Genomic DNA, 22,541 nt, shown 5'->3' with positions numbered 1-22,541 from the left:
TATTGAGAGTTTTTAGTATGAGGGGTGTTGAACTTTATTGAAGGCCTTTTCTGCATCTATTGAGATAATCATGTGGTTTTTGTCATTGGTTCTGTTTATGTGATGGATTATGTTTATTGATTTGCATGTGTTGAACCAGCCTTGCATGCCAGGCATGAAGCCAACTTGATCGTGGTGGATAAGCTTTTTGATGTGCTGCTGGATTCTCTTGCCAGTATTTTATTCAGGATTTTCGCATCGATGTTCATCAGTGATATTGGCCTGAAATTTTCTTTTTCTATTGGGTCTCTGCCAGGTTTTGGAATCAGAGTGATGCTGGCCTCATAAAATGAGTTAGGGAGGAGTCCTTCTTTTTCTATTGTTCAGAATAGTTTCAGAAGGAATGGTACCAGCTCCTCTTTGTACCTCTGGTAGAACTCGGCTGTGAATACATCTGGTCCTGGGCTTTTTCTGGTTGGTAGGCTAGTAATTACTGACTCAATTTCAGAACTTGTTATTGGTCTATTCAGGGATTTGACTTCTTCCTGGTTTAGTCTTGGGAGGGTGTATGTGTCCAGGAATTTATCCATTTCTTCTAGATTTTCTAGTTTATTTGTGTAGAGGTGTTTACAGTATTCTCTAATAATAGTTTGTATTTCTGTGGGATCAGTGGTGATATCCCCTTTATCATTTTTTAATGTGTCTATTTGATCTTTCTCTCTTTTCCTCCTTGTTAGTCTGGCTACCGGTCTATCTATTTTGTTAATCTTTTCAAAAAACCCACTCCTAGATTCATTGATTTTTTTTTTTGAAGGTTTTTTGTGTTTCTCTCCCATTCGGTTCTGCTGTGATCTTAGTTATTTCTTGTCTTATACTAGGTTTTTAATGTGTTTTCCATTGCTTCTTTTGATTGTGATGTTAGGGTGTCTATTTTAGATCTTTCCCACTTTCTGATGTGGACATTTAATGCTGTAAATTTCCCTCTAAACACTGTTTTACCTGTATCCCAGAGATTCTGGTATGTTGTGTCTTTGTTCTCATTGGTTTCAAAGAACTTATTTATTTCTGCCTTAATTTTGCTATTTACCCAGTAGTCATTCAGAAGCAGGTTGTTCAGTTTCCATGTAGTTGTGCAGTTTTGAGTGAGTTTCTTAATTCTGAGTTCTAATTTGATTACACTGTGGTTTGAGAGATTGTTTGTTATGATTTTCATTCTTTTGCATTTGCTGAGGAGTGTTTTACTTCCAATTATGTGGTTGATTTTAGAATAAGTGCTATGTGGTGCTGAGAAGAATGTATATTCTGTTGATTTGGGGTGGAGAGTTCTGTAGGTATCTATTAGGTCCACTTGGACCAGAGCTGAGTTCAAGTCTGAATATCCTTGTTAATTTCCTTTCTTGTTGATCTGTCTAATGTTGATAGTGGGTTGTGAAAGTTTCCCACTATTATTGTGTGGGAGTCTAAGTCTCCTTGTAGGTCTCTAGGAACTCGTTTTATGAATCCTGGTGCTCCTGTATTTGGCATATATATATATATTTAGGATAGTTAGCTCTTCTTGTTGCATTGATCCCTTTACTACTATGTAATGCCCTTCTTTGTCCTTTTTTATCCTTGTTGGTTTAAAGTCTGTTTTATTAGAGACTAGGATTGCAACTCCTGCTTTTTTTTTCTTTCTTTCCATTTGCTTGGCAAATATTCCTCCATCCCTTTATTTTGAGCCTATGTGTGTCCTTGCAAGTGAGATGTGTCTCCTGAATACAGCACACCTGTGGGTATTGACTCTTTATCCAATTTGCCAGTGTATGTCTTTTAATTGGGGCGTTTAGCTCATTTATATTTACAGTTAATATTGTTATGTGTGAATTTGATCCTGTCATCATGATGCTAGCTGGTTATTCTGCACATTAGTTGAAGCAGTTTCTTCCTAGTTTCATTGGTTTTTATATTTTGGTGTGTTTTTGCAGTGGCTGGTACTGGTTTTTCCTTTCCATGTTTAGTGCTTCCTTTAGGAGCTCTTGGAAGGCAGGTCTGATGGTGACTAAATCTGTCAGCATCTGCTTGTCTGTAAAGGATTTTATTTCTCATTCACTTATGAAGCTTAGTTTGGCTGGTTATGAAATTCCACATGTACATCATGGAAACGAGTGCATGTGATACACGCACACACATTGCATACTTTCATTTTTGTGTCCATTTCTTTTCTGATTTTATCAGCAGCCAACTAAAGAAAATAGAAAAAAAAATTGGTAATTCGATCTTTCATGTTCTGCATCTTCCAGCTTCACAACTTATAGTTTTCTATTTTTATTGTTATTGTGATCAGAAAGAAAAAGTATACAATAGAATCAGAATCAGGTCAGAATCAACAAAAATACTATAATGTTTGTACATGCTTTCAATGCAGTTTGTCTCTGCAAAGGGTGTGTGTGTTTCTATGCACGTGTGCATGTACACAAGTGTGTAAATAAGTGTTTTATTCATGATGGAGAAAGGCTGGTCAAAATGATTCTGAATGAGATAGCACCACTACAGCAGATAATTAGGTCTCTAGCAATAAAACAAGTCATTAAACATGTTTCTAAGCATCTACTCAGTATCTGGCACAATGTTAAGTAGTGTAAATATAATCATTAGCAAAATTCAGCTTCTACCCTCAATGGTATATGTGTAGAACAAATTGGTAAAGCTGGAGTACATTTCAGGACCAAAAACAGTTTCTGTGTAGTTCCCACTTCATCAAGACCATGTTGTATACCTTTCATAGACTTAAGCCATAGGGAAGCAATTATTCCATCCATCCTTTTACAGGGTAGTGGTGGGGAAGAAGAGCTGACTGTCATGCTTGAATTCACATAATTTCATAATTAAATAATTTCATGTTACATAATCTCGATAAACCTAAAATCCAATATATGATAAAGATAGTGTTTCAAATCAGTGGATAAGTGATAAACAGTTCATAAAATGGTGTTCAGATAATTGGCTATATGTATTTTATAGTTGCACAAAGGTATAATATGTCATTAATAAATATTAATTCCATAGTGGATGTCAAATACACTTTTTCAAAATATAAAGAAAAAATACCATAGACAAATATCACTTGCAACATTACGGTTAAAATTAAATATCCAAATATAGCCCTAACCAATAACAGAAAATTAAAAAAAAAATTTATGGATTGGAATTTGTTAAAATATAAAACTTTTCTTTTTCAGAGGATACCATGAATATGTGTAAAAAGCAAATATCAAATCAGCAACAAGTGCTTGCAATTCAGTTGACATATTTAAAATATGAGTAGTTCCAACAAATCATAAATAAATGATTAGTAGTCCAATAAAAAAAAGACAAAGTACATTGACAGGAAACTGTATGAAACTCATGAACACTAAATGTCTTAGATTCTCTATTGTTAAACAAAATGCAAAAACAATAGAGAACATTATTAATATGGAGTTAATATTTAACAAAATTATTTTATCCATGTTATAAGTAAATATATACATCCAAAAACCCTTGTTTTCTCTGAAAGTTGTCACTTATGAGTCTATTTTGAAAATGTTTAAAGAATAGTAATTAATTAACTTTAATAAATAGGTACTCCTATTGAGGGAAAACAGACATTTCCATAATTTTTCTTCTGTTTCTAATCTAGTAGATGGTAGGAAAATAATGACAATTGCATGTTCATACCTGGAGAATATGCATTCCATTTCTTTTAAACTTTTGCATTCTCAAAACTCTATTGATACCTCAAAGCATACACTTTGCTGTTGAAAACAGCCTTTCAAGTATAAAGACACACACATCACTTTCCTTAAATCTTATATAAGGCAAGGGCCTAGATGCCTATCAGAAAATGTATTTCAAGAATGCTTTTTTAGTAGTTCCTGTGGCCTTATCTTATAGAGGAAGGTTTTTTTTTTAAACATACACACAGTTTTTGATGCACATTTTTATTGGAAAGAGTTTTTATTTCCTTAAATGTTTTGTTGTCTAAGTGTGAAAAGTATCCTGCAGTGGAATTTAGTGGCACAGATGCTTATTGTGATAGATGAGATGAACTTGCTTCCCTAAGCATGCATGGGCATGAAATGCATCTGGCTTCTGTACATAAAAGTCAGTTATGTTCCCAAATGTGTCTCTGCATTTACACAGACGTTTAGGGGCAGACACCCTACTGTTCCCTCAAAAGGCGGCTCTGCTTAATTATGAAGTTCAAGTTAGACCAGAAGTTGGAAAATACTAAATTCCACATTGCAGACAGAGCCTGAGAAGGTGATGTCACCACTGCATTCTAAGGTGGCAAGTCCTCAGAGAAGTCACTTATCACCTTACTATGGAGAAAAATAACCGTGTCCAGAACACAAGAGGATGCTTTAAGGTAGCATACAATCAAGTGTGCAAACCTGTGCAATACATACCAGATGAAATCCAGTTCAGAGGCTCAGGAAAACAAACAAATGAGGATATGCTTTAAAAAATAGGACTTAGGGCCGGGCGTGGTGGCTCACGCCTGTAATCCCAGCACTTTGGGAGGCCGAGGCGGGCGGATCACGAGGTCAGGAGATCGAGACCACGGTGAAACCCCGTCTCTACTAAAAAAAATACAAAAAAAAAAAATTAGCCGGGCGTGGTGGCGGGCGCCTGTAGTCCCAGCTACTCGGAGAGGCTGAGGCAGGAGAATGGCGTGAACCCGAGAGGCGGAGCTTGCAGTGAGCCGGGATTGCGCCACTGCACTCCAGCCTGGGCGACAGAGCGAGACTCCGTCTCAAGAAAAAAAAAAAAAAAAAAAAAAAAAAGGACTTAATATAAACAGTCGTGAGAGTAAAACTATTGCTAAGCACATAGGAAACATAAACCAGGCTTTCAGGAAGGAGTTTGGCACATGTGTGCACTGGTAGGAGGTGTAATGTGCAGAAATCCGGCCTTTTGTGGCATAGCAACTAAAGTTCCTTTTCTATCGTCCAGACAACCTTAAATATTCCTTTATGCAGTACTATTTTAAAAAGGCCATGTAATGTGCACAATGTGTTAGCATCAAGGACATGAAATTTATCTGGAATATACCAAAACTTTAATCAATAGACTAGGACCAAAGCTTTTAAAAACAGGTTTTTGTAGATAAATCATTATAAGTTATTATTTCCTCACCATAGGTAAGGCATGATACATAACTTTACTTTTTCTCAGTCACTTAGTGTGTAGGTAGAATAATGACCCTTAGCAGGATGACCTTTTGAATGTGTTGTTAGGCAGCATGGAAGCATTATGGTTAGAGGTGGAATTAAGATTGCTAATCACCTCACCTTAAACTGGAGCGATTATCCTGAATTATCTAGGTGGGCCCACTGTAGTCACAAAGACCCTTCAGACAGGAAGGCAGAGAGACCAGAGTGAGCAGAAGAGCTTGGGGAAACTGGAGCCGAGGCTGAAGTGATGTGCTGTGTCCAAGATGTGCAGAGGCCAAGAGCTCAGGGATACATGTGACCCCTCAAACCTGGTGAATTCTCTCCTGGAATCTCCAGACAAAATATAGACTTGATGATACCTTGATTTTAGCACACTAAGACCCATTTTGGACTTCTGACCCCCAGAAGTATAAAGAAAAAAAATGTGTTGTTTTAAGCCTCTGAGTTTATGTTAATTTACTGTAACAGCAGTAAGAAACTAACACAGTAAGACGGCTTTTATTTTTATGTGATGTATAGAATTAAATTGGATATGCTAGGAAATATTGGAAATTTATTTATTTATTTTTTTGTCTGAGCTGGAGTCTGGCTCTGTCCCCCAGGCTGGAGTGCAGGGGTGCGATCTCGGCTCACTGCATGCTCTGCCTCCCGGGTTCCCGCCATTCTCCTGCCTCAGCCTCCCGAGTAGCTGGGACTACAGGCGCCGCCACCACGCCGGCTAATTTTCTGTATTTTTAGTAGAGACGGGGTTTCACCATGTTAGCCAGGATGGTCTCGATCTCCTGACCTCGTGATCCGCCCGCCTCGGCCTCCCAAAGTGCTGGGATTACAAGCGTGAGCCACCGCGCCTGGCCAGGAATTTATTTTCTTAATATAGGTCTTCATATTAGAATAATGAGAACCATCGAGTAATTAAGTGTTCTATTTTGTGAAGGATGATTATATAAACAGTACGAAGGTTAAAAACCGGGCGGGGCCGCCTGGACACAATGGCCCGTTCATGTAATCCCAGCACTTTGGGAGGCTGGGGCAGGTGGATCTCTTGAGCTCAGGAGTCTCAGATCAGCCTGGGCAACATGTGAAACCCCATCTCCACAAAAATACAAAAACCAGGCAGACGTGGTGGCGGCGCCTGTGGTCCCAGCCACTCAGGAGGCTGCGGTGGAAGGATCGGAGCCCGGCAGGTGCAGGCTGCGGTGGACCGTGATTATGCCACTGCGCTCCAGTCTGGGTGACAGAGTGAGACCCTGTCTCCATTAAATAAATAGATAAATAAATATATATATAAGTAAAAGTGGAGGGTGTCTTTTGAAGGCTATTAAAGTCGTCTAAGTGTCCTCTGATTATATGAGGCTGGGATGGTGCATGGAAGGTTGTGTTGAATAACCTGATACTGTCTCTGAAACTATAGAAGCATTAGTAATTTTAGCCTGAGAGTGCTATAATCTGGGATAATTTGGTCCAATACTTCCAGGGAGGGTTGAAGTTTTGAGATAGCTGGAGTTATTTCAGTTGAAGACCAGAATATGAAGCAACTGGAAACTCAATTATAATTCAATTTCTACTCTTTATATAAGGTAGAAATGGGTAACATGTGGGACACTGTGTTAAAAGTAATGCAGCCATAGTGTAGTGGTAGAAGCAGATGAAAAGTACTACAATAGTCGTATAGATGAGGTACTGGAAAGAAGCAGAGTTGAAAAATTGGAGATAAATGTCAGTTTTCCAGAGCCATGGGATGAAAACCAAACAGGATTACAACAGATTCAATTCACTCAAGATGTCTAACTTGGTAATAGGTCAGAAAACTAAATTTGTCGTATTTTCTTAAAAGTACACAAAAATGTTCCTTTTGCTAAAACACGTGTAGTGCACCTTCGGATTTGATTTTTCTTTATGTTCTGTAAACTGCTCACAGTAAAACAGAAAAAAAGTCTGACAAATATGATGGTCCTTAAATCTTGTAGGAGTATGATGCTTCTCCAAAGAATAGAGGTTTTGCTAGGAAGGCCCTAAGCAAGGAATCAAATTTCCTTTTGCAAGAAATAAAATTCTCAAAAGTTCCCTGCACCTTGGAAAGGCTCTGGTTGAAATTATTAGCACAACGTTATTTATTTAAATTTTAACTTCTAAGTTCAGGGGTACAAGTGTAGGTTTGTTACAGAGGTAAGCTTGTGCCATGGGGTTGGTTGTACAGTTTATTTCATCACCCAGGTATTAAGCCTAATATCCATTAGTTGTTTTTCCTGATCCTCATAGCAAATATTGCCCCCATAAAGTTTTATGGTTACTTTTTTCTTATCTTCTGATTAATGCCATTAGATTCACCAATTGAAATTATTTTTCAGTAGTTTAATTCCCTCTAGAAGGTTTAAAAAATGTTTCCGAATTTCCTAAGTCTTCTTTCTTTGTTAGTCTTCTGAAAAGCTATATTCAATAGAATTCATGTGCTTAGGTACAGTTTCACTAAAAGCGTATCTTCAACATTTGACCTGTTTAAAAGTTCTTAAGATGTTAAGGAACATTAGGTTTCAGAGTTTATGGCATTTGATTAATCTGAATAAATCTTGGCATCAAATTGAATTCAGCAAAAGTAACAGTGATAAATCAGAGTGCAATATTTGAAATGTCTCCATGAAACATTTTAAAACAATTTTTAAGTTCACTAATTTGAGTCATTACACTTGGCCCTAATATAGTAGATTTTAAGTGAAGCTCAGTCGAACCTGGCAGATATCATATACAAACTTTTAATAGTCCTAACAATTCCTGTACCTCATTTGGAAAAAGATTATTTCCAGAGCATCAGTGCTTTGACCAGAAAGGCATTTATTATTCTGTAACACTTTTCTTGAGAAAGTAGCATGATTCATCATTTGAGTACGCTCTCTCAGATAAGATTCTAATATTTGGGTGTGAATAAAACTTCAGGGCATTGAAAGCAGCTGGAAGATAGACAATAGGGCGATCATCCTCTCTTGTCATTCTCTATCAAGGTCCTCTTTAATTATTGGCCTAAACAGCTATAACTTTATGGTGAAAACAAACCGCTTGGATATAGCGTTAAAGGTTGAAATAATGAATTATACATAAATCTATTTAGTTCAGTTATATTCTGTTGAATTGGGAGAACATCGAATTTTTAAATTTCTCTGCATTTCTTGAAGTTAGGAATAAAAGCTGGGGTGGGGTCTCCTGAAATAATGAGGTCTAGAATAATTTCTGTTAAATTTACTTTTTAGCAGGATAAGTCTACTAAAATCAATATGAATGGAACCTTCAATGTACCACTGAAGATAATTAATCTTTGAGAGGTTAAGTAACCATTACAAGGTAATTTACCTAATTAGCAACTAAACCAACCAAATTTTAGATTTCTTAACTTTAAGACTATTGCTCACATAGTCACGTAAAGTATATCTTCCACATAGTCACAGGCAATCACAAGCTAACACGAGCAGTTAGCACAAAATACATGTTCCACACAGAATGTAGAACAAAAAAAGACACTTTAAAAATCCTTTTCCCTTTTCCAAATTCATATTTAAAAAGTTTCTTGTGGAATTTCCCAAATGCCAGCATGGCCACATATAATACAGATTGATACTCAGACCTCTAATGAGAAACAGTTAGAATTATGCTAAACAAGGAACATTCTATATTGATTTAACAAATTCTCCTCTTTCCACTTATAGTTTCTCATAAAATGTAACATGTTTGTCTCGTGTGGAGTCTGTATAGAAAAAGTGTGATAACTGAAGATATAGACACACAGGTGTATGTATGTCTGTGTGTTCCTGTGTATTATAGACTTTCGTTAATGGTTTTCTCTTTTTATATATATATATACTTTAAGTTCTAGGACACATGTGCACAACGTGCAGGTTTGTTACATATGTATACATATGCCATGTTGGTGTGCTGCACCCAGTAACTCATCATTTACATTAGGTATATCTCCAAATGCTGTCCCTCCCCCTCACCCCACCCCATGACAGGCCCCAGAGTGTGATGTTCCCCTTCCTGGGTCCATGTGTTCTCATTGTTCAATTCACACCTATGAGTGAGAACATGCAGCGTTTGGTTTTTTTTGTCCTTGTGATAGTTTGCTGAGAATTATGGTTTCCAGCTTCATCCATGTGTCTACAAAGGACATGAACTCATCCTTTTTTATGGCTGCATAGTATTCCATGGTGTATATGTGCCACATTTTCTTTTTTTTCTTTTTTTTATTATACTTTATGTTTTAGGGTACATATGCACAATGTGCAGGTTTGTTACATATGTATCCAGCCACATTTTCTTAATCCAGTCTATCATCGTTGGATGTTTGGGTTGGTTCCAAGTCTTTGCTATTGTGAATAGTGCCACAATAAACATACGTGTGCATGTGTCTTTATAGCAGCATGATTTATAATCCTTTGGGTATATATACATATATATATATATAAACCATATATATATATTTTTGGGACGGAGTTTCGCTCTGTCACCCAGCTGGAGTGCAGTGGCGCGATCTCGGCTCACTGCAAGCTCCGCCTCCCGGGTTCACACCATTCTCCTGCCTCAGCCTCCAGAGTAGCTGGGACTACAGGTGCCCGCCACCATGCCCGGCTAATTTTTTGCATTTTTAGTACAGACGGGGTTTCACCTTGTTAGCCAGGATGGTCTCGATCTCCTGACCTCATGATCCACCCTCCTCGGCCTCCCAAAGTGCTGGGATTACAGGCGTGAACCACCGCGCCTGGTCTCTATTTAAGTTAGCTCTGTCCAGGGCAAACCAGCATTTCAAAGATACAAACTGTTTTTGCAAAAAGCAGGTATACACCTATCCATAGTGCAGACATTATGTCTACTTATTTCTCTCTAAATAGATCTTTCATTTTAACAAGTACTTCACCTTCACAAAATTTAGTTGAGTCAGTGAACTCTTATCCAGATGCTATATCTTGGCCAGATTATCAAGAATTAAGCCTCACAGATAGGCTGTTTCCATTTCCTTTAACAAAGTTTATCAGTCCTGAGTTACTTCTTGATTTCTTGCCAGTGGCATATAATGATGACTCAGCCAAGTCAGTTCCCAGAGTTGGACTCTTTTTTTTCTTATACACAGGAAACTTCTTTTCCAAGAATACTTGTTCCAGTTGCTCACAATCTTCATAGTTGATGATTATAGAATGATCTATGTACTTTCAATGTACCTTCAAAAATGAGATCTGCAGCTGGATAAGACGTGTGTGTGTGTGTGTGTGTGTGTCTTAGTGGACTTAAACCGTTCATTGAATAAGAAGCCTAGTTGATAGTGTAAGGAGAGAGTTAGAAGAACAGGGAATTATTTGGTTTAAGGAATTGTGAAGAAAGGTGCTATGCCATTAAAATTTTTCTCTACTTTTGTGTTAAATCTTAATTTTGTGCAGAATTTACTAAGCTGCAGGAAACTGTCAAAATTGACTGTTGCTAAGTTCCATATTGCTTTGTAATTATCTTAAAACAAAAGTTGGTTGATACCAAAGTACAATTGTTCCTCTAGCTTTCATAGATTGAGACAGGTCTTTTTCTCACCCTCCACATAACTATGGCTGGAAGCCGAGGGGGTTGTTCTTGGTTCCCGTTACAACTTCTAGACTGTTAATTTCTCCGCTCCTTGCAAATTAGACTGTTCCTTTGAAACTCAAACCCCTTGGAAATATCAGCCATGCCCCTTTGGTATTGCCATCATCAACAGACCTCCCTCCTGGGCACTCTTGTCTTTTTTCTTTTTTTTTTTTTTTTGAGATGGAGTCTTGCTCTGTCACCCATGCTGGAGTGTAATGGTGTGATCTCGGCTCACTGCAACCTCCTTCTCCCGGTTTCAAGTGATTCTCCTGCCTCAGGTTCCTGAGTAACTGGGGTTACAGGTGCATACCACCACACCCAGCTAATTTTTGTATTTTTGGTAGAGACGGGGTTTCGCCATGTTGGCCAGGCTGGTCTCGAACTCCTGACCTCAGGTGATATGCCTGCCTCAGCCCCCCAAAGTGCTGGGATTACAGGCATGATCCACTGCACCTGGCCTCTTGTCATTTATTTAAGGCTTTAGATCTTTTGCTCAATATCATCTTCAGGCAAGTTCAGCCATCACTTTAGTGGCTCAGCTTTCACGTGAAAGGACCAGTACAAACCTTGGTTCCCCGTTTTTTGACATCTTTATTTCCATTACTTTTATTCTTTCCTCCACTTTATTGTCATCAAATCTGAAACATTTTCTATAAGGGTATGTACCACCAGGATCTAGATGCAAATATTCTGCCTCCTGGACATCACTCCTTGCCAGCTCGTTGGCCCAGATGTCCTCATTCCTACAACCCTTCATTTTCACTGAGACTCTCCTTAGGACACAGATGCTGCTGCTCCCTCACGATCCATCCGTACTCTCTTGCTTTCAGTTTCCACGTTTTCCTCCTCAAATGCCATAGTTCATTTTTAGCATTCCCTTGCAACTACCCTGAGCTTCATTTTCCCACAATTTATTTGTTTCTCTTTCTCTTCCCAAATTTTAAATGTTGATGTTTCTAAGGGTTCTGTCCTAATTGCTCTTCTTTTCTCTCCACACACATACTCTCTCTAAGCTCTAAACACTACTAAACAGCTCATAATTTCCAGTCTTAGAGTTTGGCCCAGACCTTTATTCTGCGAGTTGATGATTTACATGACAATAGCACTCGAATAATTCAGAGGTAACATGTCCTGGTTTCCCACATGTCAGTAAGTGGCACTGCCAGCCATGCTAGACGCTTATAAGTCATTTTTGGCCCTTCCTCAATATTCTGGCAATATCCAATTCAACATTCATTTAAAAAATATTTTGGTTCCAAATACATCTGTAATTTCCTCCACCTACTTTGATTTCCAATGTCCCCAGCCTAGCCAGAGCCACATATTTTCTTACCTACGCTTATTTTCTTAGGTCATCCTTAGTCAACCTACTTGAATTCTTAATCTCCTACACCCTGTTAGCTACAGAGAAACCAAAGTGATCTCTTAACATGTCTTTCAGTTTCCAACTCTCCCACTTTTCTGGTGTACTTGGACTAAGATTTATGTTCCTCATCATTACTAATGAAGACCTGTACTGTTTCACATATCCTTCTCTTTCAGCCACGTCTCACATTAGTCTTTCTCCCTTCTATACTTCATCCAGATTCCTACTTTTCAGTTTTTCATTTCATCCAATTCACAGGTTTCTTCTACATGCCAAGATCTTGCTCATATATTAGGGTCCATGAACACTGGGGGTTTTTCCTAAAAGACGAACCTTTCTGTATTGTATGAAAAGCTAACTCTTTTTATTCTCAGGTCTCAGCTTAAATATTCTCACTTGAAAGAAGTGGTTAGAATCTGTATGATCCAAATTAATATTTCTTTTTTTTCTTTTTCTTTTGAGACAGGGTCTTGCTGTGTCACCCAGGCTGGAGTGCAGTGGCACAATCTTGGCTCACTGAAACCTCTGCCTCCTGGGTTCAAGCAGTTTTCCTTTCTCAGCCTCCTGAGTAGCTGGGACTACAAGCTCACACCACTACACCCGGCTAACTTTTTTATTTTTAGTAGAGATGGGGTTTTGCCATGTTGATCAGACTGGTCTCAAACTCCTGGACTCAAGTGATCCATCCGCCTTGGCCTCCCAAAATGCTGGCATTACAGGCATAAGCCACCACACCCGGCCCAAATTAATACATCTATATATAAAAATTATATGTATGAATCTTATATAATCTGAATTAAGATTATATCTAATGTTCGCCCCAACACCCTTGTTGTATATTCAGTCCCTTGCTTCACTTTGCATGTGAACACATTTTGTAATAATCTCTTCTCTTTGCTCGGTTGGGTTTCTGTGCCTGTCTTCGTCTTCAGAATTGAAACCCTAGGAGTACAGGACTGTGGCTTTCTTATTCACCACTGCAGCTCCGTAACTAAGAGAGCATCTGATACATATGTGTGAAGGGAATTGGTTAAATATAGACCACTAGGTACAGTGGAGTCCACAGCCTCTTCACTTCATGTAGTTTCCAAGAAACAAAGACTTCTCAATATATATTAATGAATGAGATATGGGCCAGGGTATCTGGTCTGGCTGGAGATGGCTTAACTTTGAGTTCACTTGAGAGGGTATCAGTGTGAGCAGGAATGCTTTCACTCACTTCAAGAATTGCATGGTGTTTAGGGGGAAGAATCACCCTGCTTCTCTGGAGAGACATGAGGGCTCTGTGGCTCCTGTGGGCTCTCAAACTGTTGGAAGATGACTGCTAAACCTGAGTTTTCAGGTCTCCTAGTTATATTCATTTAAACTTATAGATGATTTGTCACTATTTTAAGTTGTTTTTCACTGAAAATTCAGTCTGAATATAGAGCCTTATTTCATTCAGATCAGAAAAACTGGGTTACGGTGAAATCTGTTTATCTATAATTTTTAAGTAAGTACAATTTTATAAACCAGTTATTCCTAACTCGAGAGGCCTGGAGGATTTATTACAATGTGTATTTCAGGGCCACATCTGCAGAAGTTTTGATACAACATTTCCTTACTAATCCCCCTGACAGCATATTTTAGCAGGCATCCTGTGTTATTCAGAAGCAGAACGTTTATGCACCACACTTTGGGAGAGAGAAGTGCATGTTATGTTACCATTTAAAGATGCCTGGTTCTTGTGGGGCAAATTGGCAAATGATTTATCTGAACTAATGGCAGAGTGGAATTTTAATACTTTAGGGTTTTCGGGAATCTTAGAGCTGTATTCATTTGTCTCAGACATAGAGCCTGAACCTTGAAGACATTAATGAATTTGTCACAGAAATTAAATGGGGTCAAAATTTACATTTCCAACCCATGTCTGTGCTCTTCATTCTAAAGCACAATGGCCTAGAGTCATATTTTAACCTCTAAGTTTTATCTTATTAAAAAATAAAATAAAATAAATAATTGTAAATACACGCATGTATTATACCTATATATACAACTTATATACATTACAATATTAATTTGAATTACACATGACATCACTAGTAAAGGCCAGTTACAGTTTAGACTGAGAGAAGCCCTGTGAGAATTTACTAAGGTCAAAAAGACTCCTTTTAATAGTGACTCAGTGGCACCTACTCTAAGGACAAAGGCTCCAGTATGTATCCTAATCTAAGTTATTACTGAATGTGAGTCCTGTGATAGCTTCTAATGAAAATTTTCCATTAAAAAAAAGCAATGTTAATAACTGGAACTCGAGAGCTGTAATGGGTTCTGCTGTGTTTTTCGGGCTTAGACTGTGTGCTATAATATGCTAAGAAGAGGAGTTGATGACCTGTGAGCTCTGGTCACTTCCCGATCTAATTTGATTCTTTGGTCTTTAGTTTTAAAAGGGTGATCAGAGGGGTTGTTTTATAATGGAGAAGTTGAACAAAAGGACCATCAACCTGCAGGCTCACTGGCACAGCGCAAGTTTCACCGGATAAGCATTTCAGTAAAGAGGACTATTGCCAACAGCAATACTTGCAAGGAAGCTTTGTTCCAGAGAGGATTTTTGTTTTTAAAGAAGCTGCTAGAAAAACTGACACTAGAAGCTAACTTGAGTCACTCTTTCTAGATATCAATGAAATTGTAAGTCTGAAGACATTACTTACCTAGATACAGAAATGGACTTTATTTAAGAACCAACTTTATACATACCTAATATACCTAGGCTTGTTGATCAAGTTGGCTGGCTGGGGAAGAATAAGACCATCTAGAAGATCCACATGATGAGAGAAAGCATTCGGGGAGGGCAGACAGATACTTGATGCTGGCCACAGATAGAACCCAGAGACGCTCTGTGATTGAAGTGGTTCTAATACCTAGAAGCTTCGATTTGCTCTTATAACATGTTCTAAAGCCCTTTAATTCAAGACTACCCTTCCTAGTTGGTACCTGTAGATGTAATGCATCTCCTAAGGTATTACTCTAGGCTCCATCGGACAGAACAACTACCTGGAGGTAGGTGGTGGAGCCTCCGGACTGCACGACACATTTCACAATGCTGTTTACTCCAAAACACTGGCCTAATTGAACTAATGTAGCTGTTGGGTAAGACGAGAAGTAATACACGAACATTCTTAAAGTCTGTTCTCCTTTGCCTTGTGACCTTAAACATTTGAAAGACCAAGATGAACACTATTGAATAGAATTGTGTTTCCATCGTCATAACTAATCTGAAAGCCTAAGTTTTACCTCTTTCACTGCACATCCAATCTATTTTATGGGCAGAAGAGCACAATGGGCTCAGCTATCCAGGCTTTAGGAGTTATTTTAATCTTTAAAGAACAATAGACACAAGTAAAAGTACATACATAAAGTAGGTATTTTATATTTAATTTTTATTTTCATATGCATGAAAAGGGTGTTCCAAAAAAAGATTAGAGAAGTCCATGGCATGTCTTTCTGGTTAATGTTACTTTATTTTTTGGTTCATCTACCATACTGCTTACAAGTTACTTGTTTTTTTTCATGGAAATTTTTTTTTAAATGAATTGATTTTACTTTTGATCAGCACAGTTGTTGACTAATACCAAAGTTAGTTAGAAGGTTATTATTTTTATATTTATAGAATGGCAGGGGCAGCATTTAGATAATACATCATAGTAACTTGGCATTTATGAAATATTAGTTTTCCATAAACATGAACTCAGAGAGGAAGTTTACATTTTTTTAAATTATAATAACATTTTGAAAACCATCTGTCCTTTAAAATGTTACTAAAATATATATTGGAACTGGTGTTTTAGATGCCAGTCCTTCCTGAAGAGTGTTTTGAGATTTTTTTCAAATACTGCCTCAGTTCTATATAAAATAGAAAAAATTCTGCCTTGTAAAATGACTACTGGATGTAGGTAAGAAGAAGTTAAGGAAATATTACATAAAAATAGATTTGCAAAGGTAATTTGCTGAAGGATTATTTACACTTTGATGAGTGGATCTGGATATTTTGATACTAAGTGAAAGTGGTTCCACTGGAATTAGAAGGGAACAGAGATCTGCAAGCAGGAGTGAAAAGAATGTGTGTAAGCCGGGCACGGTGGCTCATGCCTGACCTCAGGTGAGCCGCCCACCTCAGCCTCCCAAAGTGCTGGGATGACACGCTTGTTAAGTGGTACTCTAATTAATCAGTAACTTAAACCTCAAAAGAGATTCATTATGTACACAAAATTAATCTTGTGTAATCAAGTGTATAAGTAAAATTAATTGAAGAAATCAAAAAACGCACGGTGGCTGACACCTGTAATCTCAGTGCTTTCGGAAGTCTAGGTGGGAGGATCCCTTGACCTAAGGAGGCTGAGACCAGTCAAGCAACACGATGGGACCCATCTCTGTAAAACAATTAGCCAGGGATGGTGGTGCGTGCCTGTAGTCCGAGCTACTTGAGAGGCTGAGGCAAAAGTATCGCTTGAGCCTAGGACTTGGAGTCTGCAGTGAGCTATGATCACACCACTGACTCCAGCCAGAGCAACAGAGGGAGACAATGAGAACACGTGGACACAGGAAGGGGAACATCACACTCTGGGGACTGTTGTGGGGTGGGGCGAGGGGGCAGGGACAGCATTAGGAGATACACCTAATGCTAAATGACGAGTTAATGGGTGCAGCACACCAACATGGCACATGGATACATATGTAACTAACCTGCAAGTTGTGCACATGTACCCCAAAACTCAAAGTATAATAATAAATAAATAATAAATCACAAAACACTTGTAATTCCAAATCCAGATCTATAAACCACAGGAATACTTAGATAAACACACGTTATACACACATATAGTATATGTATGATAAAATATACTTGTATGTTCAACTTGGGAAAGGTTGATGATTTTAGAAACAAACTAATAATTCTATTGCCTTGTGCTCTAATGATTTTCAATATGAAGATGTATTTGGGATCAAATACATGAGGCTCCATATACAAGACATCTTTCTTTCCCCTCTTCTCAGCATCATGTTTTGGCTGATTATTGGACTACAACTGGGAGATCTAGAACTAAATTCCTGCTTAGTGTTTACTTGTTCAGAGCATAGGCTTTGAAATCGTCCTGTTTTGCCTCAGTCTCCACAGTGGTACCTACTAACCTCATGACTAGGGGATCGTGTAGCATTTCTCTAAGCCTTGTTTTCTTAGCTGTGAAGTGGTAAATTTTGGAAGTGCTTTGTTCATAGGATTTCTGTGAAAACTGAATTGGGTAAAGAATGTAAGGCATTTAGCACAGTAAAATAACCTGGATTACAGTAACTTTTCCAGGAGTGTTTATTAGTACTTAAACTGTCATTGTCATCAAAATTCTGTTTTTACATATGAACTTAGAAATGTCATTGTAACCTTCTCAACTCATTTGGTCATTTAAAATAGGTTGAGTTAGGTGTTTCTTAAATTTCTCTTTAGCTCTGATACTATGAGTCTGACGTTAAGTAATGCAAAGTTGGTAATTAAATCTTCCCCTTTCGTGATGTAGGAGAAAGGCATAAAAAACTTCTGGGTGACTGGATTCCCTTGCAAGTTTATTAGAATTGTAATTACGTAGCATTTTGAATAAAGCGTTCATTCTGGAAATCATTAAGTTTACTTTTCTTAACTCCGTATTTTGTCAACTGTGGAAAAATTGGGATTTAGGAGTAAACTCTGATTTAAAATTCCACCTACTAACCATTTAAATTGTAGTCTTGTAATTTCCTAACTTTGGTCTTGAAGGTGTTTGTCATTCTTATGCGTTATTATACTGTATTATATATTTATGCAACATAAAATGTATAATTTTAACTATTGCACATGTTTACATATGAAAGGTGTAGTTTTGAACTTATCATTATTAAATTTGCTAGTTTTGCTTCACTATTCATTTCGGACACTTATCCATATTAGTACATGCAACTCAAGTTTATTCTTTTGAGCTACTGTATATCATTCAAATGTATGAATAAATAACCTTGCTTTGGTGGACATTTAAGTATTTTCATGTATCAGTATGAAAAGCAGTTTCAAAATGAACATTCAAATATATATTGTCATATATGTGTATAATATTTGTATATATGAAGGTTCCTGTGGGTCATATATCTGAAATCAAAATTACAAGTGTTTTGTACCTTCTATAATTAATTTTACTCTCAATTTTAAGTAAACAAGATTAGTTTTTGCACATGATGCATCTCTTTATTCAGTTAAAATTACTGACATAATTAGAATACAACTTAAAACTTGAGAATATTTTCAAGGGTATTTATGCGAAACTTACATAAATGTGTTGAAAAGTCCTTTTGTATATATGTAGAGATTACATGGTATGTTAAATTCATCAATTTGCCTAAATATCAAGTTATACTTAATAGTGTCCATACACCATGTTTTGCTTGACTGAACTACAATATGTATATTGGGAGTACTTTTTAACATTCATAGGTTAAGTGGCATGTTTTGGAAAATGATATTAAAAATGTAATTCAGATGAATGCTTAGAGTAAAGATTAAAGATGAATGAGCTTTCATATTAATCATCAATATGACAACCCTAAAGGGAAGCATGATTTTGAAATGTACCTCCCTGTAGGCAGGATAATTCAGAAATGTACAGTGCATATTAGATATGGGATTTGAGTCATAGTGTATTTCTCTAAGAATGTAATTTATTGTACTTTCACATCCACCCCACTGAATATGCAGAGTTTAAGATGCAATGGCCAGAAGACATGAGCGTGTCACTAGAAGGACGTGTACGTGGGCTCCGGGGCTGTTGATGACGGTGGTCTTTTGGGGTCATCTGGGGAATGGACAAGGCCAAGGTAAGTGCAAGGATTTTCTAATTCTTTGCGAGTTGGATGCGAATTTCGCTTTGTGATGAAATTATGTTGAGTCTTTGGTTTGATGTTTAAACAATTTGTTATAATCTTCCGTCAGGTTTTTGTTACAGGGCATTGTAATATCTCTGCACTAGTTAAATTGAAATAGAATTAGGTGTGAGTAAATGCATCAAAATTGAAGCCATCTTTCTGAAATTGGCTTTTCTCTGTTCTAATTGGTGATATGTATATATATGTGAGGTTTTATGAAGCCATATATATGCGTGTGTCTCTGTTGTAGTTGGTGATATGTATATATATGTGAGGTGTTACGAGGCCATAAATATGCGTGTGTGTGGGTTTTGGGTGGGTGGGTGTGCCTGTGAGTTTGTGTGTGTGGTATTTTACAAGAACACGTAGCATATAAAGTTGTCGTGATTTTGAAGAAAAGTTTTTGGACGTTTGTCTGTTTAGGGTTTTTATGTTTTTGGATGTTTGTCTCTTTAGGGTTTTTATGTTTTACATTTTAAAATTTCAAGAACCTATTCTTAAAGGATGCGATGTTCTTTAGAAATTAAATGAAAAATGTGACGTTTCTCATTCTTCTGCCAAGTGTATTTAGGGGAAATTAATGAGAGAGTGGAGCTGCAAGGTTGTGGCATCCTGAAATGTCTGTTGGAGCGTAGAAAAGGGCCATAGATTTTGGAATAAGGCTTTCAATACTGATTTCATCAATAGCTGTATGGAGTGGTTTGTGCCAAATCTAGTATCTGTGAATGTATTTTGTGATAAGTATTGTATTATTTTTGGAGGTGTGTTGCCTCCTCAGATACAAATTGCAATTCTGTATTTTATGTGATAAAACATCCTGACATCGCTGAAATTTTCTTTTCCTTTCGGGGCAAGTATATTCGGCATTGATTTTCTGCATTTTCAAGGCTTGAAATGAAATCTGTGAGCAGGAAGTTTACAGAGTTATTTCAAGGGATAGGTATATTTCTCCAGATAAAATTGAAAGTGTGCAGTGTTATTATATAATTATGATGAAGTTGAGCTTTGCTAGTTTGAAGTATCTAATAAAGTTTAACACTTTTTAAAAGATCCTTCAAAAAGATCAGTTTTCTTGCCATATGTAATATTGTTCAATGAAGATTTGAAATGAAATAGATATTTTTTCAAAACCACAAATGCATCTGTGCCTTTGTATATGAACAGTTGTATATACATGTAAGCAGATAATACATTTTGTTAATTAAGATCAGCTTTGATTTTAATTTTTCTTTCCTGTCATTCAGAATTTGTATTTGCATCTAATAGAATTCTCATTTTTCTTTTTTGTGATAAAACAAATGTAAAATATATTCAATACACATAATAGTTTTTTTCACCAAAGGTCTGAAACAAGAATATGTAGACAGTAGCTACGTTGGATTTCTGTGGCTATAAGAGTCGTCTATTTCTCTGGTAATGTGTAGAATTACTAAAATGCAGCATGACAACTGTTTCTCTGTAATAGCGATCCAACATGACATGTAGTATTACACAGGGTTGCTAAAACCTTCCTCTGACCATCATTTCCAGTAATTGTGGCTTGTTTTAGATGAGGAATAGGTTATTAGATATTTAAAATATTTGAGAAAAATAGGTATCTTCTCTCTTATTTACCCAAACCCTTTTATTTACTCAATATTGATGGCTCAAGTATTCTATCTTTCACTAGGGACCATCATTTATTAAAAAATGGCCTGAAATCAATTCCAAGTCTAGCTGTAGTGAAGCTTCTAGTGGGAAATGCAAGTTAAGTAATTTGTTTTCTTTCTAAAAGGATAAATTAAAATAGACAATGATTCAAAGAACAAAACAACTTAATAGAAAACATAATGGAATGCTTTGATATTATGATTCAGGGAATTTTGCTTCCTTTGTGGTAGCTAGATTGAGTGAAGGAGATTGCTTAGGTATAATGAGCAAATCTTATAATTGCAAGTATAACCCAAGCTGCATATCATCATTTAGCTCAATAAGCCTCATTAAATATTAAATATTACCTTTTAACTTTTATGCAATTAAGCAGAATTTAAAAATAAAAGTTTTAAAAATTAAAGTTTTTATTACTAAGTATCTTTTAAAATACAAATCTCACAGCTCCTTATTGTCAAGAAAAGAACACATGAAAATTTATAAATAAGGTTTTCTCTCTATTAAGTTTACAGTCTTGCATTAAATATTGGTTATTGGGACCCACCATGTCCAAGATTATGATTAAGTATCAATGAATTATGACTCTTGCAGCAAATATGCATGCAAATGTTATAAGATTATTTTCACATTATTTCACATAATTTCTTAAGCATAATAGGATAAGTAAATTATAGTTTCTACACAAGCTCTTCATATTTATGAATACACCGTGTTCAAAATGTTTCAGTCATTGGGGAATCCCAATGTCATATTTATGAATGGATCATGTTCTAAATGTTTCAGTAATTGAGGAATCCCAATGTCATATTTATGAATGGACCATGTTCTAAAAGTTTCTGTCATTGGGGAATCCCAATGTCATATTTATGAATGGACCACATTCTAAATGTTTCAGTCGTTGGGAATCCCAATGTCTTATTTATGAATGGACCATGTTCTAAATGTTTCAGTCTTTGGGGAATCCCAATGTCATATTTATGAATGGACCATGTTCTAAATGTTTCAGTCGTTGGGGAATCCCAATGTCATGTTTATGAATGGACCATGTTCTAAATGTTTCAGTCGTTGGGGAATCCCAATGTCATATTTATGAATGGACCATGTTCTAAATGTTTCAGTCGTTGGGGAATCCCAATGTCATATTTACGAATGGGCCATGTTCTAAATGTTTCAGTCGTTGGGGAATCCCAATGTCATATTTATGAATGGACCATGTTCTAAATGTTTCAGTCGTTGGGGAATCCCAATGTCATATTTATGAATGGACCATGTTCTAAATGTTTCAGTCATTGGGGAATCTTCCTAGAGAAACCATGTGAGAAATTGTAGCTAAGCTCAAAAAATGGAAGGCGAAAATCGATTTAACGAGGAATGTAGATTAATGTCATAGTATTATTGCAACTGTGTGCAACCACTACTTATAAACAATGATAGAAGAAATGCAGTCTGAAATCTGAATTCCAAATAAGAATGTAGGGCCATTATCCGTCTTGGACCCTTAGGGTCAAAATAAGAGAAAAGGGATGAATGGTGGGTTGGAAGTAAGTCAATGATCCTTGTCAAATTTTGTATCTGTCAAGAAAAGCATCTGCTTGAGGACATCCATTTTCCTACTTCTGAATTACAGAATAATAGGTGCTTATCCTGAATGTGACATTCCCTGACGTGGACTCTGTGTCTTTGCTGCTTAGGTGGTGTGTGCATGAGAAAGTGCTTAACATCTGGAAACGGAGACAATCCTTAGAGAAAGATATTCATGAATTTTAAAAGGAAATATACCTACGATGGAAATAAAACAAATAGCATAAATATCTAGCTGTATTTTGTCTTTTTGG

At 36.8% G+C, this 22,541-nt stretch overlaps 1 protein-coding gene across 1 annotated transcript in view; it reads left to right on the top strand.

Annotated features, from left to right (window-relative positions):
• Positions 1 to 19,264, top strand: part of LOC134737359 (uncharacterized) — an 80,964-nt gene extending 61,700 nt beyond the window's left edge. Inside the window, exon 4 of the mRNA XM_063644840.1 lies at positions 18,890 to 19,264. Coding sequence (XP_063500910.1) covers positions 18,890 to 18,963 — 74 coding nt within the window. The 3' untranslated portion in view covers positions 18,964 to 19,264. The remainder of the gene's footprint in view (positions 1 to 18,889) is intronic.
• Positions 19,265 to 22,541: the final 3,277 nt, after the last annotated feature.

Source organism: Symphalangus syndactylus, chromosome 8 (assembly GCF_028878055.3).
Source record: "Symphalangus syndactylus isolate Jambi chromosome 8, NHGRI_mSymSyn1-v2.1_pri, whole genome shotgun sequence".
In the NCBI taxonomy this organism is placed as follows: Eukaryota; Metazoa; Chordata; class Mammalia; order Primates; family Hylobatidae; genus Symphalangus; species Symphalangus syndactylus.
Note: the sequence above shows the minus strand (reverse complement) of the source record. Positions and strands in the feature narration are given on the sequence as shown.